We start from the raw sequence: 23,130 nt of genomic DNA on the forward strand, positions 1-23,130 counted from the left end.
AACTTTACACAGCACAAACTCAATAAAACTCCACCAGCCTCACCCTAATATATCTACACTTAATGAAATGCAGAAACACCTTTCATCACCCTCAATCTCAACAGTAAATAGGGGTACATATAAAATACTCGAGATACTAGGACAGGTTCACACACACATACACACACTATCTATATAAGTCTACAATTCAGGGCTATTGATAAAGAACGGAAAGATGTGAGACATTTTGAAAAAAATCAGATGACTGAACCTAATTTGAAAAAGAGGATCTTCTATTGTAGATTTTTATGTACATTACTGGCTTCCCAGTTGTGTTCAGCTATATGTGAAGACTACAGTTAAATATCTAATACTCTATTCTCTTAATCTGAATAGGAATGATATTCAGTCACAGATTCTGCTCATGAGAAGATAAGAACTTAGAATTACATACTAATAAAACACTTGTCAATTACACAGTTCTCCTGCCATCAACAGTAGCAAATTAATCCACTCATTATTACACTTATTCAGAGCTAAATGAACTAAACCTTTGAGAGTGGGACACATCATATCATTGATAGCAATGTAGATATAGTTTGGTTGTCAGGTTATATTAATCACTTCAACTTTTTAATCAGAATTGAATTTCTTTGACAGACTGACCTCCAATCTAGTCTACCAGTTTTATCTTGAAATTTTGAATTGAAATATGCAGCCCCTAGTGTAAGGAGTTAGATAATGGAGAGATTTAGTAGTCAATGTACTGATAACTGCTAATGTTCTCCTAATTAAAGTACTCTAAATAGCAAAAGGAAATAAAGGTTTGTTTGTCTGCTGGTTCAGTGCCATTTGGTGAAACTATGACGTCAATTTGCAGTATTAAAAATAGAGTAGTTTGGACGTCTGCATTATTGATTGGCAGTTATTGATAAGAAAGAGAGACAGGCCTGAAAAAGAAGTGTATTTTGTTGCATGTTCATAATGCTTTCAGTTTCCAAGTGGGTTTTTTTTTTCTTTTTCCTCTCTCTTACCAACATAAATTCATATGTAGTTTGTAGCTGAACATGTCATGTACGAAGAGAACTGAAAAAATATTTGCTGAACATTGCCAGCTTGTAAAGTTGAGCATTTCTAATTAAAAAAATTACAAAAATATGAAATAAACTTAATCATTTTGTGTCTATGTAAGATGGTGAGTGGGCAGTAATGTTAGCGTCAGAAAAGTTCTTTGCAACTCTTTGCATACTGAGTTCAAATCCTGCCAAGTTCAACACTATCTTTCATCCTTTTGGGGTTGATAAAATAAGTACCAGCACTGGGGTTTATGTAATAGATTGCCCCTCCCCTTAAAATTGCTGACTTTGTGCCAAAATTAGAAAAGATTATTAATGCTAAGAGAAACACTACTCTCCAAGCAGTTTTTCCTCATTTTTATCTTTGTGAATATTAGACTACATTATCCAATGAGTCCTTTCCTAATTTAAAATAGGATCTAATTTGAAGGTTATTTGGCTGCTATTTCTAGCAGGAAAAACGACCAAGCAAATACCTCTCCTAGTTGACTTGAAGTAAATTTTGTTGTTGCTTAACTGTAGATCATCCCTGATCAAACACACTTATGATGAAAGGTGCTCCAGCCATGACCATCCATCCTCTCTATTTTGTCCAGTATATCCTTTATTCAAGAGTGTAATTTGATGGCCACTATTTCCGGCATGTTAAGAGACAATATAGAAGTTCAGCTGTTGAATCCCAAGGCTAGCCAACATATACTGATGTTACCTTCTATGAAGGTGAATACTGTTTGTAATGATTCAGAAAAGACAACACCCTTCCTCCAAAAGAATGGTTGGTGTACAAGCCACTGTGGAGTATGAATTATTTGGAAAAGGGTATGATAGATGGCGAGAGAAAGGGCTGGCAATGTTTCAGTTTCATTATAATAAGGAGGGATTTAAATAGTTCTACAATTTAAAAGTGTGTGTATATTATTGGTACAAACAGCTCCAGTGGTTAGGGTATTTGGCTAACACTAGTGAGGCCATGAATTCGATACTTGGCAGTGCACTGTGTCCTTGAGCTGGCAAAAAGGAGTTGGCACTATATTTGAAAAGGGCCAGCCTTGTCACATTCTGTGTCACATTGAATCTCCCTGAGAACTACATTAAGGGTACGTGTATCTGTGGAGTGCCCAGTCACTTGCATGTGAATTTCACAAGAAGGCCATTCCACTGATTGGATCAACTGGAACCCTCGCTGTCATAACCAACAGAATTCCAGTTGAGTTAAAAGTTGGACCCATGCTAGTTGAGCATACATGAGTATTGTAACAAGGTTTGAACCCAGTAATCCAACACAATTAACAAACAATAACTCAACTCCACCAATTAACTACAAGTTTCAATGGTAACAAATAATTTATGCTAATTTTCATATTGTATAAGATACCATCATTTTTATACAATTATTCTTTAACTACATTGAAACTACAGAAAACTGCCACTAGCTGCGAAAAAGATTTTTAATTCAGAAATGATATAATGTCTAATAGATTATTGAGTTGAACTAATGAAAGTGAAAGATGAATACTGATTGAAAAAGTAGTGTGAGCTGGTGTTGAATGTATGAAGTCACAGAAAGTGTTTAACCCTTTAAAATTTAAACTGACTGTTACAACTTGAACCTACAACTACGTGTTATGTATCGTTCAGTCTATCGTGTGTATGAGTGTATGTGTGTTTATTCTTTCTTTTATTCTTTTACTTGTTTCAGTCATTTGACTGCGGCCATGCTGGAGCACCGCCTTTAGTCGAGCAAATCGACCCCATGACTTGTTTTTTGTAAGCCTAGTACTTATTCTATCGGTCTCTTTTGCCGAACCGCTAAGTTACGGGGACATAAACACACCAGCATCGGGGGACAAACACAGAAACAAGGATACACACACACACACACACACACACACATATATATATATATATATACATGATGGTCTTCTTCCAGTTTCTGTCTACCAAATCCACCCACAAGGCTTCGGTCGGCCCGAGGCTATAGAAGACACTTGCCCAAGGTGCCATGCAGTGGGACTGAACCCATGACCATATGGTTGGTAAGCAAGCTACTTACCACAGCCACACCTATTCTGATTGGTTCTTTTCCTATCTATAAAACTTGCTGTAAATTGTTTTGCAACAATAAATGTTTTTTTAACTAAGTTAGTCTTATCTACAGCATGTGTTCTGTGTTGTTTTCATTAGGCTATAGCCTGAATTACATATTACTGGTACTTATTACCTGGCGACGAGGCTAGACATGTGTGCTATGCTGCAGTTACCAACACAACTGTGGAGTATTACTTCAGACAAACCATCCCCCGCCAAATAGAATTGCTGGAAACGTTCATTTGGGGATTATTTAGAACTACTTCCGATACTACAACCAACCATTAATTTATCAGAATGTCACAAAATAAAGTTATGCCAATTACTTGGGCAGGAAGGACAAAGACACTTTGACGCCTTGAGAATTATGGAATCTGCCACATTAACTAAAGTTATTTGGTTTACTGAATGAACTTTGGGGATCTGCTAAAAATGTGTACACAGCATGTTACTGTTTTACAAAATTAGTTCAAAAACCTGAAGAAGATTGCAATGATTCCATTGCCAGAATACAACAAGCTTTACCTGAGAGTAAATACAATCTAATTCCTCCAAAAATATTTGAAAACGAAATGGCTTTCTGGTATTCATGATGAGACTGTCCATTCTAAATTGCTTTCAGAAGAAGAATTAAAGCTTACTTGCGAAAGAGCCTGTGCTATAGTTTGTCAAAGCGAAAAACATTTCACAACAGTTTATTAAATTTTCTATACAAAAAGAGACAGATGCTGTGCAATCTATTACATCTACAAAAACTTGGCCATCTAGTCTTACAGAAAAACAGCCGTGGATTTAAACATTATTCTCCATCTGAGTGCTGGCATCAGCAAACCGTTTGTCATTTATGTGGTAAAACGGGACATCTTGTCAGAGTTTGTTGTACAAAGAACAATGAGCACAGAGCTTCATCTTCACAAAAACATTCAGTGCAAACAATAAAGACAAATCTGGAAAACCAAGACCAAGATTTTGCTTTAAATTCAGTTTTAAACACTACAGTACGACCACCTTCGTACGTTGTCGATGTGATAATTGAAGGTCAGTCAGTACGCATGGAAACTGACTCAGGTGCTTCAGTCTCTATTGTTACCACTCCTTCTGTCAGCTGTTTTCCATTTTCTACAAACTATTCAACTTTAAAAACATATACCAGGCAATAAATCCCAATAATTGGAGTTTGCAATGTAAACGTGTAACATGGTGATATCAAATGTGTTGGGCCGTGATTGGTTATGACAATTACCTGGTACATTCACCATGATTAAAACTGTGATACACCATCATTGGAACAACTGGAAAAAGAATATTGTAGTTTGACACCAAGCATGAAAAATTGAATGGATTTAAAGCTAACATAAAATTACTTTCCAACATGTCACCGCAGTTTTGTAAAGCTCAAACACTTCCATACACTTTGCAGCCAAAAGTGGAAGCTGAATAACAACGTTTACAATCGGAAGGTGTTATTGTTCCAGTTCAATACTCTGATTGGACAGCTCCCATTGTACCAGTGATGAAACCGGGTGGCTCAGTGTGCATTTGCAGAGATTATAAACTTACAGTCAACCAGTCAGCTGTTTTAGACAAGTACCCGTTACCTAAAATAGAAGATTTGTATGCAACTCTGGCGGGAAGTCAAAAGTTCACAAAAATTGATCTCAGTCATGCATATTCCCAGATTAAACTTGATGACAATTCTTGTGCTTGCACTACGATTGCTACCCATATTGGGTTGTTTTAATTTACTAGATTACCATTTGGAATTAATTCAGCCCCAGGAATGTTTCAGCGCATTATTAAAGAAGTACCATGAGCTGGTGCATACCTAGATGATTTACTAATCACCGGACGTTCCGATGATGAACCTCTTCATACATTATTCATCGTACTCAATCGTCTTCCCAAAAGTGGATTAAAGCTGAAGAACAAGTGTGAGTTTTATGTGATTGTTTATCTTGGTTACCAACTTAATAAAGATGCTTTACAAATTAGGAGTGATAAAGTGCAACCTATTTTAAATGCACCAGAACCTAAAAACAATAGGGAGTTAAGATCATTTGTAGGAATGTTATCACATATTTGAACAGTACTGACACCCTTATATTCCTTATTGCATAAAGATTCCCTTTGGGGTTGGAATATACTTGTGCATTATGATCCGCATAAACGTTTAATGTTACAATGTGATGCATCTCCATCAGGGCTAGGCGCAGCGTTCTGTCATCGAATGAATGAGAGTACTGTTCGTCCTGTAGCAAAAGCTGAAAAGAACTATTCTCAGTCGGACAAAGAAGCACTTGTAGTTTTATTTGGTGTCAAGTGATGCCATCAATATGTTTGGGGGCCGTCATTTTGAAATCTGTAATGATCATAAACCTTTGATTGCACTACTTGGAGAAGAGTGGGGTATTCAGCAAATGTGTTCCCCTGGAATGCAGGGATGGGCTTTGATGTTAAGTGATTATAGTTATCGTATGCTTTACGTTCCTGGGTCTAAGAATGTTAATGCTGATGCATTGAGTCGTTTTCCCTTGACTTCTTTGTTACACGAAATTGAACAACCAGCGGAACTGGTACACATGATGCAACATTTTAGTGACACACCTATCTGAGGACAGAATGTACTTTGACTAACAAAGATCAAATACTGTCCTGTGTCAAGCATTATCTTTGAAGAGGATGGCCGTCCCAAACAAGTTTAAGATTAAAACAGTTTTTACAACGCAAAGATGAACTGAGTTTGCATGAGGGTTGCATACTTTGGGGTCCTCATACCTTTTAAATTAAGGTAACAATTGCTTAATGAGTTGCATGATGCTCATCCAGGTATAAATTGAATGAAGGCATTATCTTGACGCTACTATCAGTGTCCAATCTGGATGCTGATATTGAGCAGATGTGCAGAAGATATGACGTTTGTCAACAACATCAGTGACAAAACAGGACCTGTACATCCCAGGAATTGGCCAGCAAAACCGTGGCAAAGGTTATACGTTGATTATTTTGGCCCTCTTAATGTATGATGTACTTATTGGTTATTGATGCACATTCGAAATGGAGAGATGTACATCCAGTGGTACATGTTACAGCAGAAGCTACGGTAACCCGACTATGCTCATCATTTTCTACATTTGGGATTCCAGAAGCAATCTGTTCAGATAATGGTACTCCTTTCCAAACATTTTTGAAAAAGAATGGGGTACATCACATAAGAACTGCACCGTATCTTCCGTCTTCAAAAGGCCTAGCAGAACGAGCTGTTCAGACAGTAAAGAATGGATCAAAACAGCAAAGTACTGGAAACCTCCAGACTAAACTGGATCATTTACTTTTTGCCTATCGCACAACCCCAACTGGTTTGACAGGAGCTTGCAAGCCAAAGGATTGCACTAGACTCCACTGTCTGATTTCGCATGGTTTTTATGGTTGGATAACTTGCTAACACTAACCACTTTACAGAGTGTACTGGATGCTTTTCATGTGGCACCAGCACCAGCAAGGTCTACTCTGGCATGGTTTTACAGCTGGATGCTCTTCCAAATGCCAACCACTTTGCCGTGTAGCCTGGGTGCTTTTCACATAGAAAACATATTTCTAAATGTTGGTTTAAAGAGTTATATTAGAGTGGGGAAACGAGAGTATGTGGTGTTCATATTTTGACCAAAAAAATTCAAGATGGAGTGAATGAAAACAATCACAGACTCTATTTGGTGAGAATTTACATCCCATCAAGATATTAAAATCAGATCAATAACAGAACAGTATTCCAAAGAATATTGATTGATAACTAAGATAAAAATTGAAAACATAGATTTTAAAAGATTTCTTTTATTCTCTGTCAAATGAAAATCTTCAGCTAGTATATTGAATTTTGTCACGTAATAAACAGCAAATAAATAAACAAAAAAAAAATAAACAAAGCAAATTATAATGAAATTGTTCAGTTTTTGGAATGCAGCATTTTCAGAAGGGAAGAATATAAAACAAGTCACTGTCAGTTCATAAAAATGAAATTAAAAGAACAAAAGTAAACAAAAAGGAATAAATGAAACAAATAAACAAAAAACAATGCTGACTTTGAATTATGATTTATACATCACTTGACATCCAGCTTTTCCTGGGATAAATAATTCCAAATGGCCTGATGCCTTCTGTAGTTCCATTATGCTGACAATATCTATGGAAATAAATAACATTAGATCAACACAACATGACTACGAGGGTGTATATGCATATACACATTCACATTTATAAACATAACTTTGTTCAATCCAAGCCAGTAAGGAAGGTGGATGTTAAATGATGATGATGAACATACATACAAAATTTATATCTGTTATTTCTTTCAGTCACTGGGCTACATCCATGCTGGAACTCTGCCTTAAAGGTTTTTAAGTGAACAAATCTATCACAAGAATTATTTATTTTTTCAAGTCTGGTACTTATTTTGTCAGTTTCTTTTATTACCAAACTGCTAAGTTATGGGGACATAAATAAACCAACACTTGTCAGGTGGTGGTGGTCGTGGTGGGCAAATACACAAACATATATATGATGAGCTTCTTTCAGTTTCTGTCAATCAAATCCATTAACAAAGCTTTGTTTGACCCAGGGCTATAGCTGAAGACACTTGCCCAAGGCGTCATGCAGCAGGATTGAACTCAAAATCATGTGGTTGACAAGCAAACATCTTACCACTCAGCCACACCTATATACTTTATATATATACGAGGGGCGTTGTTTGATCTAGCTGAAATTTTGCGTGTGCTATTATTTATATCTCTATAGAGTAGGTGGAAAATTACAGCTCTGAACTAATTGGGGTTTCTGATTTACAGGTGTTTGAACTGAGTCAAGTGTGAAATGGAGCCTGTTGAGTGTCGAGCAGTGATCCGGTTTTTGTATTTGAAAGGACGCACACCACAGGAGACTTTTCATGAAATGAAAGTAACTTATAATGATGATGCCCCATCATATGACCTTGTAAAACGCTGGCATCGTGAATTCAAACATGGTCGGAACTCGATGGAAACAGCTCCCAGATCTGGTCGCCCCCCCTTCTGCAATTGTTGAGGCATCTGTCCGTCAAGTTGAGGCTGCCATTTTGGAAGATCGACGCATAACTATTCGCCAAATAGCCCACGAGGTAAGATTAGTATCAGGTCTGTGGAAACTATCATTCATGACCATTTGCATATGCAAAAGGTGTCTGCCAGATGGATTCCCAGGTTGCTCACACCTTTCCAGAAGCAAGAACGCGTGGAGTGCTCGAGGATGAATTTGGAGATGTGCCAAGAAGATGAGTCAAAATTTTTCAAAAGACACAGGATGAAACCTGGGTCCATCACTATGATCCAGAGACCAAAGCCCAGTCAATGCAGTGGAAAAACCGTGACTCACCTCCTCCAAAGAAGGCAAGGGTGCAGCCCTCCGCTGGCAAGGTCATGCTCACAGTCTTCTGGGACCAGGACGGAGTATTGATAACAGATTTCCTGGAAAAGGGTACCACAATTACAGGAGCCTATTATGCTTCACTTTTGAGGAAATTAAGAGAAACTATCAAAATCAAGAGGCAGGGCAAGATCAGCAAAGACATCATCCTCCTGCAGGGCAAGATCTGCAAAGACATCGTCCTCCTGCAGGACAACGCTCCGGTCCACAACTCGCTTGTCGCTAGATCAGAAGCACAGGCGTGCGGCTATGAACTCCTCCCCCATCCCCCTACTCTCCTGACCTTGCACCCTCTGATTTTCACCTCTTTCCAGCCATGAAGTTGTTTTTGAAAGGAAAGCGTTTCTCAGATGATGCAGCCTTGATTTCTGAAGTCACGTCGTGGTTGGAGGACCAAGCTGGGTCTTCTAAAAAAAACGGTCTCCAGAGCTGCATCAAACGATGGGAGAAATGCGTAACTCTGGGTGGTTCCTATGTAGAGAAAGACTAATAACTGTGCAAAGTTTCGTTGCTCTACTGCTATGGGAAGTGGGTCAGGGGCATTACTTATTGAACGCCCCTCGTATATATATATATATAGTATAGTATAGTAGTGAAGGCACATGGCTCGGTGGTTAGAAGTAGTGAGTTTGATTCCTGGACCAGCAGTGTGTTGTGGTCTTGAGCAAGATACTTTATTTCATGTCGCTCCAGTTCACTTAGTTGTAGAAATAAGTTACAACATCAGTGGTACCAAGCTGTATTGGCCTTTGTCTTTTCCTTGGATAACATCAGTGATATGGAGAGAAGAGGCTGGTATACATGGACGACTGCTGGTCTTCCATAAACAACTCTGCCAGGACTTGTGCCTCAGAGGGTAATTTTCTAGGAGCAATCCCGTGGTCATTCATGGCTGAAAGAGGTTTTACCTTTTATAGTAATGAATTTAGTGTGCAGAGGACAGTACATGGCTGGGGAAAGCTAAGGAGAAATGAAAGTATCATCTGCATAAAAGTAGGTATTGTTGGCTGTAATGGCAGGTAAGTCATTTATGAATAGAAAGAAGAGAATCAGGACAAAACCAAATCGTGGTGGATGCCAGAGTTGATAGAATGAGGAAGAAAAAAGTTCCATTATTGTCACACATACCAATAGTATAATCTGACAGGAAGCTACCAACCCAAGAGATGAGACATAAGTGCAGTTCCAGAAAGGAGATTTACATGCATCCAAGACACAAACAAAAGTTTTGCAATGACAACATTGCTTTCATTAAATTTCTTCAAAGTAAGAAACAGATCATAGTAGAGAAAAATTTTTAAATTTAAAAAAACCCCAGAAAACTATAGAGGGAAACTGAGAGTCTGAAGTGTTGTTACAATATCGGAATTCTCAAAACACTACACAATTCTTCATGCCTGATTGATTTGCAGTCAGTTGTCATGACTACGACCGTTCCTGTCTTTGGCATGACTTGATAAGCTTTCTCCATACTGATCATTTATTATGATCAATTCCTTTCCACTTCAGATTCCGTTTTTTTGCAATATCTTTGAATCTCAGTCTAGCTCTTCCATGGTTTCTTTTTCCCTTGGATAGTTGGAAGTAGAGGATTTGTCTGGGGAATCTGCTATTGTCTATCCTCTGTATGTGACCCAACCAACATAAATTTTTATCAATTTCTGTTGTAACTATGTTCTACTATTCACAACTGCAGTTCATATCATAACTGCGTGGTACTATCACGCTTCACTAAATTGTCAACAATTTCACCGTCTTACATTACACTGAAAAATAATACAATATCTTACGTTGTAAGGTCTTGGGATATCTTTTAATTCTACTTAATATAAAACAACATTTAATTTTTAGTCAATTTAAATTTTGGAGTTTCTTCCCTCACTGTTTTTTGTTTTCAAAAGAATTCTTATTAACACTGATGACTTTTCTTATCATAACAAGAATAATTACAACTGTTTAAAAATATTTCTGGTTTATTACGTTACTATATTACTCCTCAAAAATTTTATAAAATAAAACCAGGTTTCAAAATAACATAAATCACAGCCATAAAATCATGACACATACTAGAATATTTGAAAGAAACAACCATCCTTACCATTTGTTTTCTCACTGGACTTAGATTGAAATGATGCTTGTGAATGTGAACATGCCATAGGCTGCTGTTGTCTAGATTTTATACATGTTTCTTCATCATTCTGTGATAGAACATAAGGAAAAACAGTAAATGAAAGTCCAAAGGCTGAATAAGCAAATCTACATACAATAATAGTGTCAAGTTTTAGTACAAAGCCAGCAATTTTAGGGGAGGGAGTAAGTCTATTACATTGACCCCAGTACTAAATTGGTACTTATTTTATCGACCCTGAAAGGTTGAAAGGCAAAGTTAACCTCTGCAGAATTTGAACCCAGAACATAGAGACAGAAGAAATTCTGCTAAGCATTTTGTCCAGCAAGGTAACAATTCTGCCAGCTCACTGCCTTTGTAAGTGTACAATATTAGAAACTCATAGAAATATCAATTCAAACTTTTAGTACCTAAGCCAAAGCAGACACTGGGCTATGATGCAGGTGTTGGGCCCCTTGGATCCCATCAACCCATCCAACCAATGCCAGCATGGAACATGGGCACTAAATCATTATCATTGTTGCTGCCACCACCATCATCTGTACTACAATATTTTATAAAAAAAGAAAGCATAGTTTTTATAGCTAGAAGCATTGTTAGCGAGAGTAATATTTTAGAGTAATTAGCTCACTGTTGTAGTCTGTGTGTATCACTGCATGGTTAAGAAGTTTGCTTTGCAACCTCATGGACTCGGATAGAATCCCTTGGCAAATGATGACTTACAATACAGCCTTGGGTTGACCAATGACTTGTGAGTGGAGTTTTGTTTGGAAATTGAAAGGAAGACTGGGTGGAGGTGTATCCTTTGTCGATGCACATTGGATGCCTCAGTGATGTTGAACATATCAATGAGAAAACTGAATAAAATAAAAGTGTTTTCTGAATCAAATCCTTTGTTAACATTTGTCCTACACCAACTTACAAAGTACAATTCTATATTTCTGAGATGAAATCAAAATCAAAATTGTAATCGATCAACATCAATGGAATTTGTAGCTGTGATACCAGTGCTGGTGGCACGTAAGAGAACCATCCGAACGTGGCCGTAGCCAGCGCCACCCTGACTGGCCTCCGTGCCGGTGGCACGTAAAAAGCACCATCCGATCGTGGCCGTTGCCAGCCTCGTCTGGTCTCTGTGCCGGTGGTACGTAAAAAGCACCATCTGATCGTGGCCGTTTGCCAGCCTCGTCTGGCACGTAAAAAGCACCCACTACACTCACGGAGTGATTGGCGTTAGGAAGGGCATCCAGCTGTAGAAACACTGCCAGATCAGACTGGAGCCTGGTGCAACCTTCTAGCTTCCGAGACCCCAGCTGAACCGTCCAACCCATGCTATCATGGAAAACAGATAGTTAAACGATGATGATGATGAATTTTATACTATGTACATTGTTTGCATTGGTTGGATGGGGGTCCTCATCTTGATAGTTGCCTTCATGTTTCAGCTGTTGTACAGTTCAACCTTCTTGAACTTGGCTTGATGGGTTCTCTCAAGTACAGTACAATGCCAAAGATCTCGGTCACCAGTCATAGCCTCTGTGAGGCTCAAAGCCCAAAGATCATGCTTCATCACCTTTTCCCATGTCTTAATGGGTCTACCTCTACCACAGTTAGAGATCACAGCTGTCCTTGTCCATACATATCACATGACCATACCAGTGCAGTCTCTTGCACACCACATCTGATGCCTTTTTTCTCTTAAGATGCTTACACTCTGTCGAACATACACACTGACATTGCACATCCAGTGAATCATATCAGCTTCATTTCTTTCAAGTCTATGCATCTCCTCGGCTGTCACAGCCCATGTTTCACTGCCAGGCAGTGAAAGGCCCTTTGATTCTAGACCTTGCTTCCATACCTAGGACTTCTTGTACCCAGAATTCTTTGATGTACCCATTGCCTACCCTCACCTTACCAGTAGCGACCTTGTACAGGGCTTGTATGGTTCTCACCAACCACTTGTCTATCCCTAGTTTCTGCATTGACCACTAGATGAGGGATTGGGGGGACCCTGTCAAAAACTTTCTCCATGTCAACAAAAGCCAAGTACAGACATTTATCTTTGTCTCTGTATTTCTCTTGCCTTACCAGAAATATAGCATCAGTGGTGCTTCTACCTGGAACAAAACCAAACTGCATCTCATCTAGACTAACTTTCTCCCTAATTAGTTGGGTTATTACTCACTCTGTAACTTCCATCACCTGATCCAACAACTTGATACCTCTGAAATTATTTCTAAGGCATCACCTTTACCTTTGTAGCAGTCGATTATGGTGCTGCTACACCAGTCATTGGGTTTGGCTCCTTCATGAACCACCCGATTTATAATACGAGTGACTAGACCATAACCCATACTGTCAGATATTTTAAGCATCTCAGCAGTGATTCTCGATGGGCTGGGGGCTTTCATTGTCTTCATATCCTTAATTGCTTTAACTACCAGGGTACTGTCGATTCAGGTAGCTGGTCCCTCAACTGGGTCAATATTTGCAGACTTTCTCTCTCCCATGCATTCTCCATGTTCAGCAGTCTTTCATAATGGCACCTCCAAGCCTCTTTCTTTGCAGAATCATTAAAAGCAAGTGCACCATGCAGACACATTTCTCTCCTATGATATCACAATGTTCTCTCACACACTGTCTTGCTATCCAAAATACTTCAATTCTTTGATCCTCATGATACTGAACATAGGCAAACTTCTTTTCTGCTTCTCCCTTAGCTAGATATACTTGTCTCCTAGCTTCCCTTCTGGCTATCTGATACAGTTCCCTGCTGCCCCCACTCTTCCAGGCCTGTTTCTTTCCTCTAATGGCCCTGTCGAACAGTATTGTTCAACCACCAGTTACCCTAGGTCTGGAAGTAACTTTGCACCAGCCACAGATTTGGTCTGTGGCACTCAGCAAGCTGTCTTGCAGGAATTCCCAGTTGCCTTCTATGTTACAAGTTTGTAGCTCCTCCCTCTCATCAAATTTCTCAATTAGGATGTCCCTAAATCTCTGACCATATGAAGGGTCCTTAAGCTTCCAAATCCTTCTTTTCCAGATTGGTCTACTTCTTGGCATCCCTCTGGTCTGGAGTATAAGTTAAAACAATTGAGATGATATTTTTGAATTGGGTAAAATGAGTAAAATCACATCTGAGAAGAGACCATATGAGCAATCCAATCTTAGAATATGTACTTCTGATGCTTGTACAACATTTATGTGGATAGGCAGACTTGTTAGAGCACTGGACAAAACAATTTTCAATGCTTCATAACACTTCTAACAATAAGAGTTCAAATCCCACCCTGGCTAACTTTGTCTTTTGTCTTGTTGGAAGTTGATAAAATAAAGTCCTAGTCAAACTAACTGGAGTTAATTTGTATTCCTGAAAAAGTAGAATGATAGGAGAGTTTATAAAGCTGAAGATTTTCTAAGAACAAGAAAGTTGTGAACTTATGTTCCTCCACAGACACTTAGAGTAAAAAAGTTTCAAATGGATTAATTCATAAAATTTTATAATTAACCCTTTAGCATTTAAACTGGCCACATCCAGACAAAATAGTCAACCTGTTTTATACTCAAACTGGCCAGATCTTGCCTTTCACACCTTCCCTATATTGTCATTCAAAAAATAAACATCCACATCATCAAACTCTTGAAGCTACAAGATAATCCATGATTAATCCAAGACAATGTGTTTAAATAAGCATTAGATTTAACTGAATAATCTGAACGCTAAAGGGTGAAAGGAATATTGTACCTTGCTTTGACTCTTCATATTTATCGGCTGATTGTTCTCTTCAACTTCTTCAGTATCATCACTGTAATTTTTGTCATCTCCTCCTCCTCCTTCTTCTTCATGAATTGATTTCATCTTATTTTGACAATAGTCATTATTTTCAGTATGTTTTATCAAGGAATGACAGCTACTGCTGGTTTTCGGATTCAGAAAGACTAAAAAGCATGCAAAAATTTTACTAACATACAGAAACTGGCTCAAGAGAAAAATGTGGAGAGGGAGGGAAAGAGGAAGAGAGAGAGAGAGATTAATGATTCAGAATGAAAGCTACAAATATTGCCCAACATAATACCGATTCCAACTGATATGACTTGAGTGTATTATTTGAGATCCTCTTCCAGTTATCCTTTTACACAATGTCATATTACTTGTCCAAAGGTCATTGTTTTATATGCCTCTATCACTAAATTCTGTCTTTGGCAAAACACACTGACCTCTCAGTAAAAGTTCACCAAGTCCAATTAAATGTAACTGCATACAATAGGTGGAGTACAAAAAGATCTGCTCATACTAACTATAACAGATACAGGGTTTCTTCTAAAATTACTGCAATGGGTGGTCTGCTTATTCTTTGAACTAGCAAACCATGAATTACCTCCATGCTTGCTCAACCAACACATCATCCTCTTCTCATGTTAAATGTGTGGCTCAACTACCAAACTTCACACAAACACTTCTCCCAATCATTCTTCCAAGAAATACAGACTTCTGGAAGGAGTTCCACTGGTAACCTGATTATGGTAGGAGGGTATTGGAAGGGTTATAGATACCATTATTCTTCTCCCTTGACTAAATAGTGAATAAAAAACATATGTAGTATTCAGAACTGATGAGATTTTAGTAGCTTGTATTGTTGAATTAAAATCTTTTCCAAGAGCTAAATAAATTATAGATCAGTATTCCTATCTATCATGATAAATATAATAGAGTCATGCTGGAGCAGGAACTAATAATGGCCTCAATTTCAGGGAAGGGGCTAAATTGGTTACATTGACCCTAGTGATCAACTGGTGCCTATTTTATTGACCCTGAAAAGATGAAAAGCAAAGTCCAACCTTGGTGGAATTTGGACTCAGAACATGCAGACAGGCAAAAGGTTGCTAAACATTTTGCTTGGCTTGCTGACAATTCTGCCAGCTTGCTGCCTTAAAGAGCAGGAATAATAATAACATAGATTTAAATGAGTAAACAAGTCAAGCATAGAGTATAATTAAAAGCACCCAAGCACATTAACAAAGCTGGCAGAAATCATATAGAACAGAGATGAATGGAAGGTTACAGATCTAAAATGATGATGCTCATGTTGGAAAATGTCTTTACAACAATTTAACAATGATGTGATGATTGAGATGAGATCCAGAACCCCTGGGATTCATAAAATAAAACTGTTTAATACTTGACACATGTATAATGTAGATAAATCTAAAGTCCTTAACTGTGAAGATGGCAGACAATGTGGAAGCAACCTAGTGTTCTTTTACGTAAACAGAGAAATAATTGAGAATCCTCTCACACTCACAGATTGGTTTCAAGGATGATTGTCCTCTCAGCAGAGAAGATGCATCCTTATTATTTAAGAGGACCATTTATCTAAATCACCACAAATAGCAATAACTTATCAGGATATAGCATTGACAAGTCTTCCTGATTTGCATTCTAGTTGCTCAAGTAATCAATAAAATTTTATATAGGCATAGGAGTGGCTGTGTGATAAGTAGCTTGCTTATGAACCACATGGTTCCAGTGTGTGTGTGTGTATATATACAAGTATGTGTGTCTTTGTCCCCCCAACATCACTTGACAACTGATGCTGGTGTGTTTATGCCTCCATCACTTAGTGGTTCGGTAAAAGACACCAACAGAATAAGTACTTGCTTACAAAGAATAAGTCCTGGAGTCGATTTCCTTGACTAAAGGCAGTGCTCCAGCATGTCCACAGTCAAATGACTGAAACAAGTAAAGAGTATATATATAACAGGTATGAGTTTTTATATACCGTAAATCCTCGAGTATAATCTGCATTTTTTCCCAAAAATTTAAAGGTCAAAATCCCTAGTCAGTAATATATACGAGGTTAGAAATGAAAAATATTTTCTAAGCAATGTCTGAGTCTCTATTTGCTGTCCAGCAATGTTTATTCAGACGCATTTTGTGATGTCTGGCACGAAAATATCTTAAGCTATACCTGAAGGCAATGAAGTCATAAAAGAATCATTCATAAGTTGCAGTAAGCAACATTTATTAAAATAAAAGTATTCAGAACACAAAATAACATGTAACAAAAACAATTTGCAAACATATTTACATTCCCATATAACAGTTAAGAACATCACCATTATTGTATTACGCATGTGCGGAAGTGTTTCTTCGACTAGGTCCTGCTGGTTTAATTACGCATGGCTCAAGTTAGAGAAGGGGTGTGTATTATACACAAGATTTAGGTTTTTCAGAGGTACAGCCTCCTAAAAATCCCGTGTATTATACTCAAGGGCGGACTATGCTCGAGGATTTACAGTATATATATATATATATATATATATCTATATATATATAAAACTGGTATGAGTTAGCTCCCTTGTTACCCTAAGTTAGAGTTACCTTCCCTTCATTTACACTGCCAGTGACTAAAACACACTATTGAATAAAACCAATTTAATACACACGTGCGAAAAATGTGCTTAGTCAAACTCGGAACACCACACCAAAATAATATTCACCCTGCTCTCATTGCCCAATGAAACCTCTCCCCAGCGAAATCACCAGCTCAAGAACAAAATTTAATGTAAGACTTACTAACTTTGCCTCTATTACCATCACATATGTATCAATTATTTTCACATCCTAACTGATGTATCAATCTATTTTACACAAATAAAATCTGAAGAAATTTATTAAAACTAATAGATCAAAACGATCGTAAATGCTACCTTTATCATTGCTTGCTTCCTTCTTTGTTATCTAATTAAATTAAATGTATACCAGCAAAAACGACGAGTCTCCCCTTGTTATTACATCCATTTTCTTCTCGTATATAACCTAAACTATGGTCTACCAACCGAACCACCTGCTAGTGTACAACTTTACAAAAGACTGTACCTACCCAGGTAATAACCAGGAGCGACTTTGGATTTAATTATCCCTTAGAGGTATTAAACTCCTCTAACTGATACCTACACAATATATATATATATATATATATATATACACACACATAAATAGGATAAAGTCATTATTTAATGATTTATAAGTGGCCAGCATACTAAAATACCATAATGGTTAATTAATATTAAAATAACAATAAGGGCATTGAATAATTACAATGCCAATCTGTTAGAAGTAGACCCCAAATGGTCTAGGAACCACTTAGATTATTACTCCATTACCACAAGACTGTAAGCAAGGAAAACAGACAGCGAGGATTTATAAAATAATTTGGATAGTACCGTATCTATAGATTTTGCGGTTTGAGTAATTAAAAATTTTTTCCGCTCATCAGTAGCACAGACCAAATGTAAATAAATGAGAAATACATATACATACCACATAAGCACAAGTATTATATGTGCATTTTGCATGTATTCATGAATTTAAAATCCAAGCATCTAGTTCAACCAGAATAGTTCTGCAGTAAATATGTTATAGGAGTGAACTGATATATATTTTTATACATAATTAGGATAAAGTCATTATTTAATGATTTATTAGTGGCCAGCATAGTAAAATACCATAATGGTATTGTAATCTTATATATATATATATATATATATATATATATATATATACCGTTATATTTCGGGATGGTCACTTTTTTGGGGGCCAAATAAACACACACATGCATTATCATATATACTTGAGTAATAATCAATCTTATGTAAAAGTCAACCCCCCTATTTTTGGCCAAAAATTTTGGAATTTTCCATAGATTCCATATAAAAGTTGACCCTAGTATTTCATGAACAACAGGACAACATTTGTGGGTCAAGGTACCGTATTATCTTGTTATAACACTGTTACAAAATTGTGTGGCTACCTTGCTGTAGCCTGCTCTATAGGTGGAATGCTTGGTGCTTATAGTAAAACACTCTTTAATAGTGAGCACTACACATCTAAAATGTATGCACAGGTTATGCTGGAACCCTGCATACATCTGCAAGTACAATAAACACATGTAACACATACTCGTTGTTTACATGGTGAGAAACATGTTTCACAGACAGCACTATTGGCGAACACTGGCAAATGCCACTGTCTGAATTCATACTTTGGTAAGCCTAAAAACATTCAATTACCATAAAAACCCATGTAATTTATGCATTTTTTCCGCAAATGTAAAGATAAACTATAGGGGTTGCACAAATTACATGAGTAGATCATTTCCAGAATTTGTTTTGAAATTTTTTTGGTTGGAAAATGACATACAAAACGTAAACATTCATACCAGAAGTTGACTTATTTAATATCAGAATAAGTTTTTACAGAAAAAATAATGGCTTAAATAGCAATAATGAAGTTGACTTTTATTTATGCTGGACGGTATAATGCTTACTTTTTTCTGTATAAATTTACTAAAACCACAAAATGGTTAACTACTTTTTGAAGTCTGGTGTTCATACCGGTAAACACGGTCCAGGTCATATTTTACATTGCTTGGAGTTTCTACCTATCACAATGGAGCACCACCGACATGTGTAGTGTTATGGATATTCCTGACTTAAAAAAATGTAATGATATGGATAATCTTGATTGTATGTTTTTATTTTTGTCTGTTTATTCCTAGGCACAGTTTTAAGTTTGTTGTACTGTTTACTCCAATTTCAAACATCGGCTTCATTAACACTGAAATGACTTTCAGCAGTTCTACTGCCACATTCAATTGCATATTCAACATATTTAATTTCTCCTTCACAGTAAACAGTTCATAAGTTCTGCCCATACTGACAATAATAGTAATGACAAATTAAATTTGCTTGACATTTTATAAATGTGAAAGGGATTAAAATTTCGATACTCCGTATCAAAGGTTCCAACAAGAATAGGCAGAAAAGAATTCTGTTTACATAATCAGCTTGATCAGTCACCTTCCTCTGTTGGTTGAGTAAAGTGTCATCCAAGCTGCTGTTTATTGGTAATTATACTTAATTTGCAACACCTGCTTCTTATCAATAGCTTTTCCTGTGATCGTGGTTTGAGAAAACATACAGTAGTATGCTAAAGATCAGACATAATCTCTTGTGGGCAAGAAATGTAAAATAAAGTTTATTATAAACAACACAAACACTTTGTAATTTAATAGCTTTCAATGTGATACCCGTTTAAGCAGAAATTATTTTTATTTCATGAAAATTTAATAAAATCTAATCAGAAGTAAGTGAAATTATGCTAAATACAACTAAATTGAAAGCTTTTTTCCCCTGACTATATCAGCAATTCTGAAAACTTTTAGGTGTGAATCTTGCATAAGTAGAAGCTTTTCCTGAAAATCACCTGCGTAAATTACACAGGTGCACAAATTACATGGGTTTTTACAGTAATCACTAGATCAATGGTTTCCATGCAACCTTTATATTTTACTAGGACGTGTTTTGTTGCATAGAACTGGTAATATTACTGTAATTCATTGTGATTTTGTTTTTATTCGCTTAGAGACGAGTTGGGCTTCTGCCACTGATACGGTACTTCGGATTCTAGCTTGAATTTCAGCCCCTCAAAAGTAGTATCCATTTATAGTCAACCCCATAAATTTGACATTAAAAAATGGTCTAAAAAATTCGACTTTTACATGAGTATATATGGTATAAATTCTTCACTTCAGTTTTATTATTGTTCTTATTTTAGTGTCCTTTGTTTGAAATCTGTTGTCACAAAGATTTGAAATGAAGAATGAATATATAGTGTGTGTTTATTTGACAGAAAAACAATATCTGTTTCAATACATAATTTCTCATCAGGAATCTTTCAAAACAAATACATAAACGTAATATATATATATATATATATATATATATATATACACATACACAAACAGATATGCAGGAAGTAAATAAACACCTTTAATTTTCAAACTTTCTGATCTAAGCGTCTTAATATGTTTTCAGTGAAGTAGAATTTACAATGTAATAATTCTTTTTCATCCCAAGTGCCATTATATTAAACATTGGCAAAGCGTAACCATGCCAAGTACAAAAAATTCAGCAGAACTCTCAGATTTTCAAATTGGTCATATTGTTGGGCAATCTGAGGCTGGTCTTTGCCAGCAAAAAATTGCTGAAAATCTTCAGAGTCCTCTTGCTATTGTTAATAGAATTATAGTGCAATTCAAAAGCCAAAGAAAAGAATCAACTGATTCTCATCCCAGCCAACCTAGGCCCTCGGAAAGCTTTGCTGTTTGAAGAGAATTGTGGAAAACGAACCCCGTTCAAAGGCTTCTGACATTGCAAAATAGCTAGAAGTTAGTCTAAGAATGTGCGTTATATATCTGCATAAGCTTGGGTATTATGGATGAGCAGCTAGAAGCAAACCTCTCCTTCAACCAATTAATATTATGAAAAGAATGAAATGGATTAAGGAGATGTCAGAAAAATCCAATTCATTTTGGGATAGAGTGATTTTCTCAGATGAATCCAGATTTGCATTATTATCAGACAGTGGACGTGTTTGGGTCTGGAGGCTTCTCAATCAAGAACTTGATTTGAAACGACTCCAACCAACTATGAAATATGGTGGTATCTCTGTAATGTTATGGCGAACTCTCACCTGCAATGGTCGCTCTGAGCTGATCGAATGTGTTGGAAAAATAAACTCTGAAAATACATCGAAATACTTAATCAATGATTACTTCCGATGTATTCACACGATAACATAACGAAAAATGAGTTTTTATTCATGAAAGATGGGACTCCATGCTACACAGCAAAAAGGAATTAAAAATGGCTGACTGAAAATGGGATGAAAAAGCTTCCTTGGCTGAACCAATCTCCTGACATGAACCCAATCAAAAATCTTTGGAACATACTAGATAGAGCTATACGGAAAACTCGACAGAAACCTAAATCTAAAGATGAATTGTTTTGATTGTTGCATGAAAAGTGGGCAGAAATTCCACAAGAGACAATCACAAAGCTCATCAGTTCAAAGCCAAAAAGAGTTTCTGAATTAAAAACTGCAAAGGGAATGTCAACTAAATACTAAAGTATGTAGTCCTACCTATCAATTACATTTCAATTCTTCGCTTTGCGTATTAAATAAAATATTTTGTAAATTAAAGGTGTCTATTTACTTCCTGCATGTCTGTGTGTGTGTGTATATATATCTTTCTGTTGAAGAGCGTAGGCTCGAAACATAAAAGACTTTTTCTATTCCTGAGCGCTATACTAATACATTTGTTTGTTTGTACTCCACCTGCCTTCGTCTTTTGTTTATTTTCGTAAACTTTCCCTTATATATATATATAATATATATATATATATAATATATATATATATATATATACATATAGGTGTGTCTGTGTGTGTGTGTGTGGGGGGGGTAAGGGTATACCACAATCCAGTTGTCAACCCTATCCTGTTTATCATAACCTTCCAAACAATAACAAATGAATTAAAGCCCAGCTTCTACAGGGAACTTCTGTATACTTATGGCTTAGCTGTTTACAAACAAAATCTATAGAGAAACTGAAGCAGAAATTTCAGTAAGTTGGGAGGAAGAGAGAATGCTTATAGTATCTAGGATATGGTTGTGCTTCATTTATACGAAAGAAGTCAGTAGAAATTGTATAAGGTGAACCCAGTGTAATAGGAGGCGTGGTGAGATCATAGGCAAGCTATCAAAGAAGGCAGACATTGTATGCAGCAGTTGCACGAAGGTAATAAGCACTATGAGCACTCAGGTAATACATTCCTACAAATGTCCAGATGGTTCTCTCGAAGCACTTGATAGATAACGAGGTAACGCAATTAGCAATGGAGGGGTAGTGTTGCAAAAATGTGGTAACCAGAATCAGAACAGGTTGGACAAAATCTTGGAATCTGATATCTCTACTAGCAACAAAAGGTTTCTTACTCAAAGTCAAGAGTAGATTGCATGATGCTTATGTGCAACTGCATGGCAATGAGATACAGGCCTTGAGTGTAGAAGATATGTGAAGCTTTGCTGGCTGTACCATGTTAGTGAAGATGAACAGCAAGAACTGAGAGGCAAACTGAGTATAAGAGGAATCAGAATTAGTGTGCAAGACTGTGCGAAGACTGAGCTGATATGAGCACATGATGTGAAAAGAGGATGACAGCTGTATAAGCAAGTGCCAAGCACTGAAAGAGGAAGACCAAAGACATGGGACAAAGTGGAGAAAGATGATCTCAAAAAAGTAGATCCGATGAAGGAAATGACAGAGGATTGTGTTGAATAGGGTACATAATGCTAGAGGAGACCCAGTCTCCCACACTGGCCGTCAAAATACTTGTTAACATAATGGGATCATGTAAATGTCCTCATCGCTTACTGCTGCCTGTTTAAAAAGTCAAGGGAATTATGCAAAAATTCGTTATTATTAGTTGTGTTTATGAATTTTATCTTTGAGAAACTCAGACAAACTCTCATTGACTTGAATGTATTTAGCAGAGTTG

At 36.9% G+C, this 23,130-nt stretch overlaps 1 protein-coding gene across 3 annotated transcripts in view; it reads right to left on the reverse strand.

Moving 5' to 3' along the window:
- Nucleotides 1-6,951: 6,951 nt before the first annotated feature.
- The window catches only part of LOC115220324 (telomere repeats-binding bouquet formation protein 2-like), a 32,081-nt gene continuing 15,902 nt past the window's right edge, over nucleotides 6,952-23,130 (reverse strand). For all 3 annotated transcript variants that reach the window (XM_029790425.2, XM_036510120.1, XM_036510121.1), the window contains exons 5-7: nucleotides 14,471-14,664; nucleotides 10,693-10,792; nucleotides 6,952-7,320 (exon numbers count right to left, since the gene is read on the reverse strand). In XM_029790425.2, coding sequence (XP_029646285.2) covers nucleotides 7,226-7,320; nucleotides 10,693-10,792; nucleotides 14,471-14,664 — 389 coding nt within the window. In that variant the 3' untranslated portion in view covers nucleotides 6,952-7,225. The remainder of the gene's footprint in view (nucleotides 7,321-10,692; nucleotides 10,793-14,470; nucleotides 14,665-23,130) is intronic.

The sequence above is a fragment of the Octopus sinensis genome, linkage group LG16 (assembly GCF_006345805.1).
Source record: "Octopus sinensis linkage group LG16, ASM634580v1, whole genome shotgun sequence".
Lineage (NCBI taxonomy): Eukaryota > Metazoa > Mollusca > Cephalopoda > Octopoda > Octopodidae > Octopus > Octopus sinensis.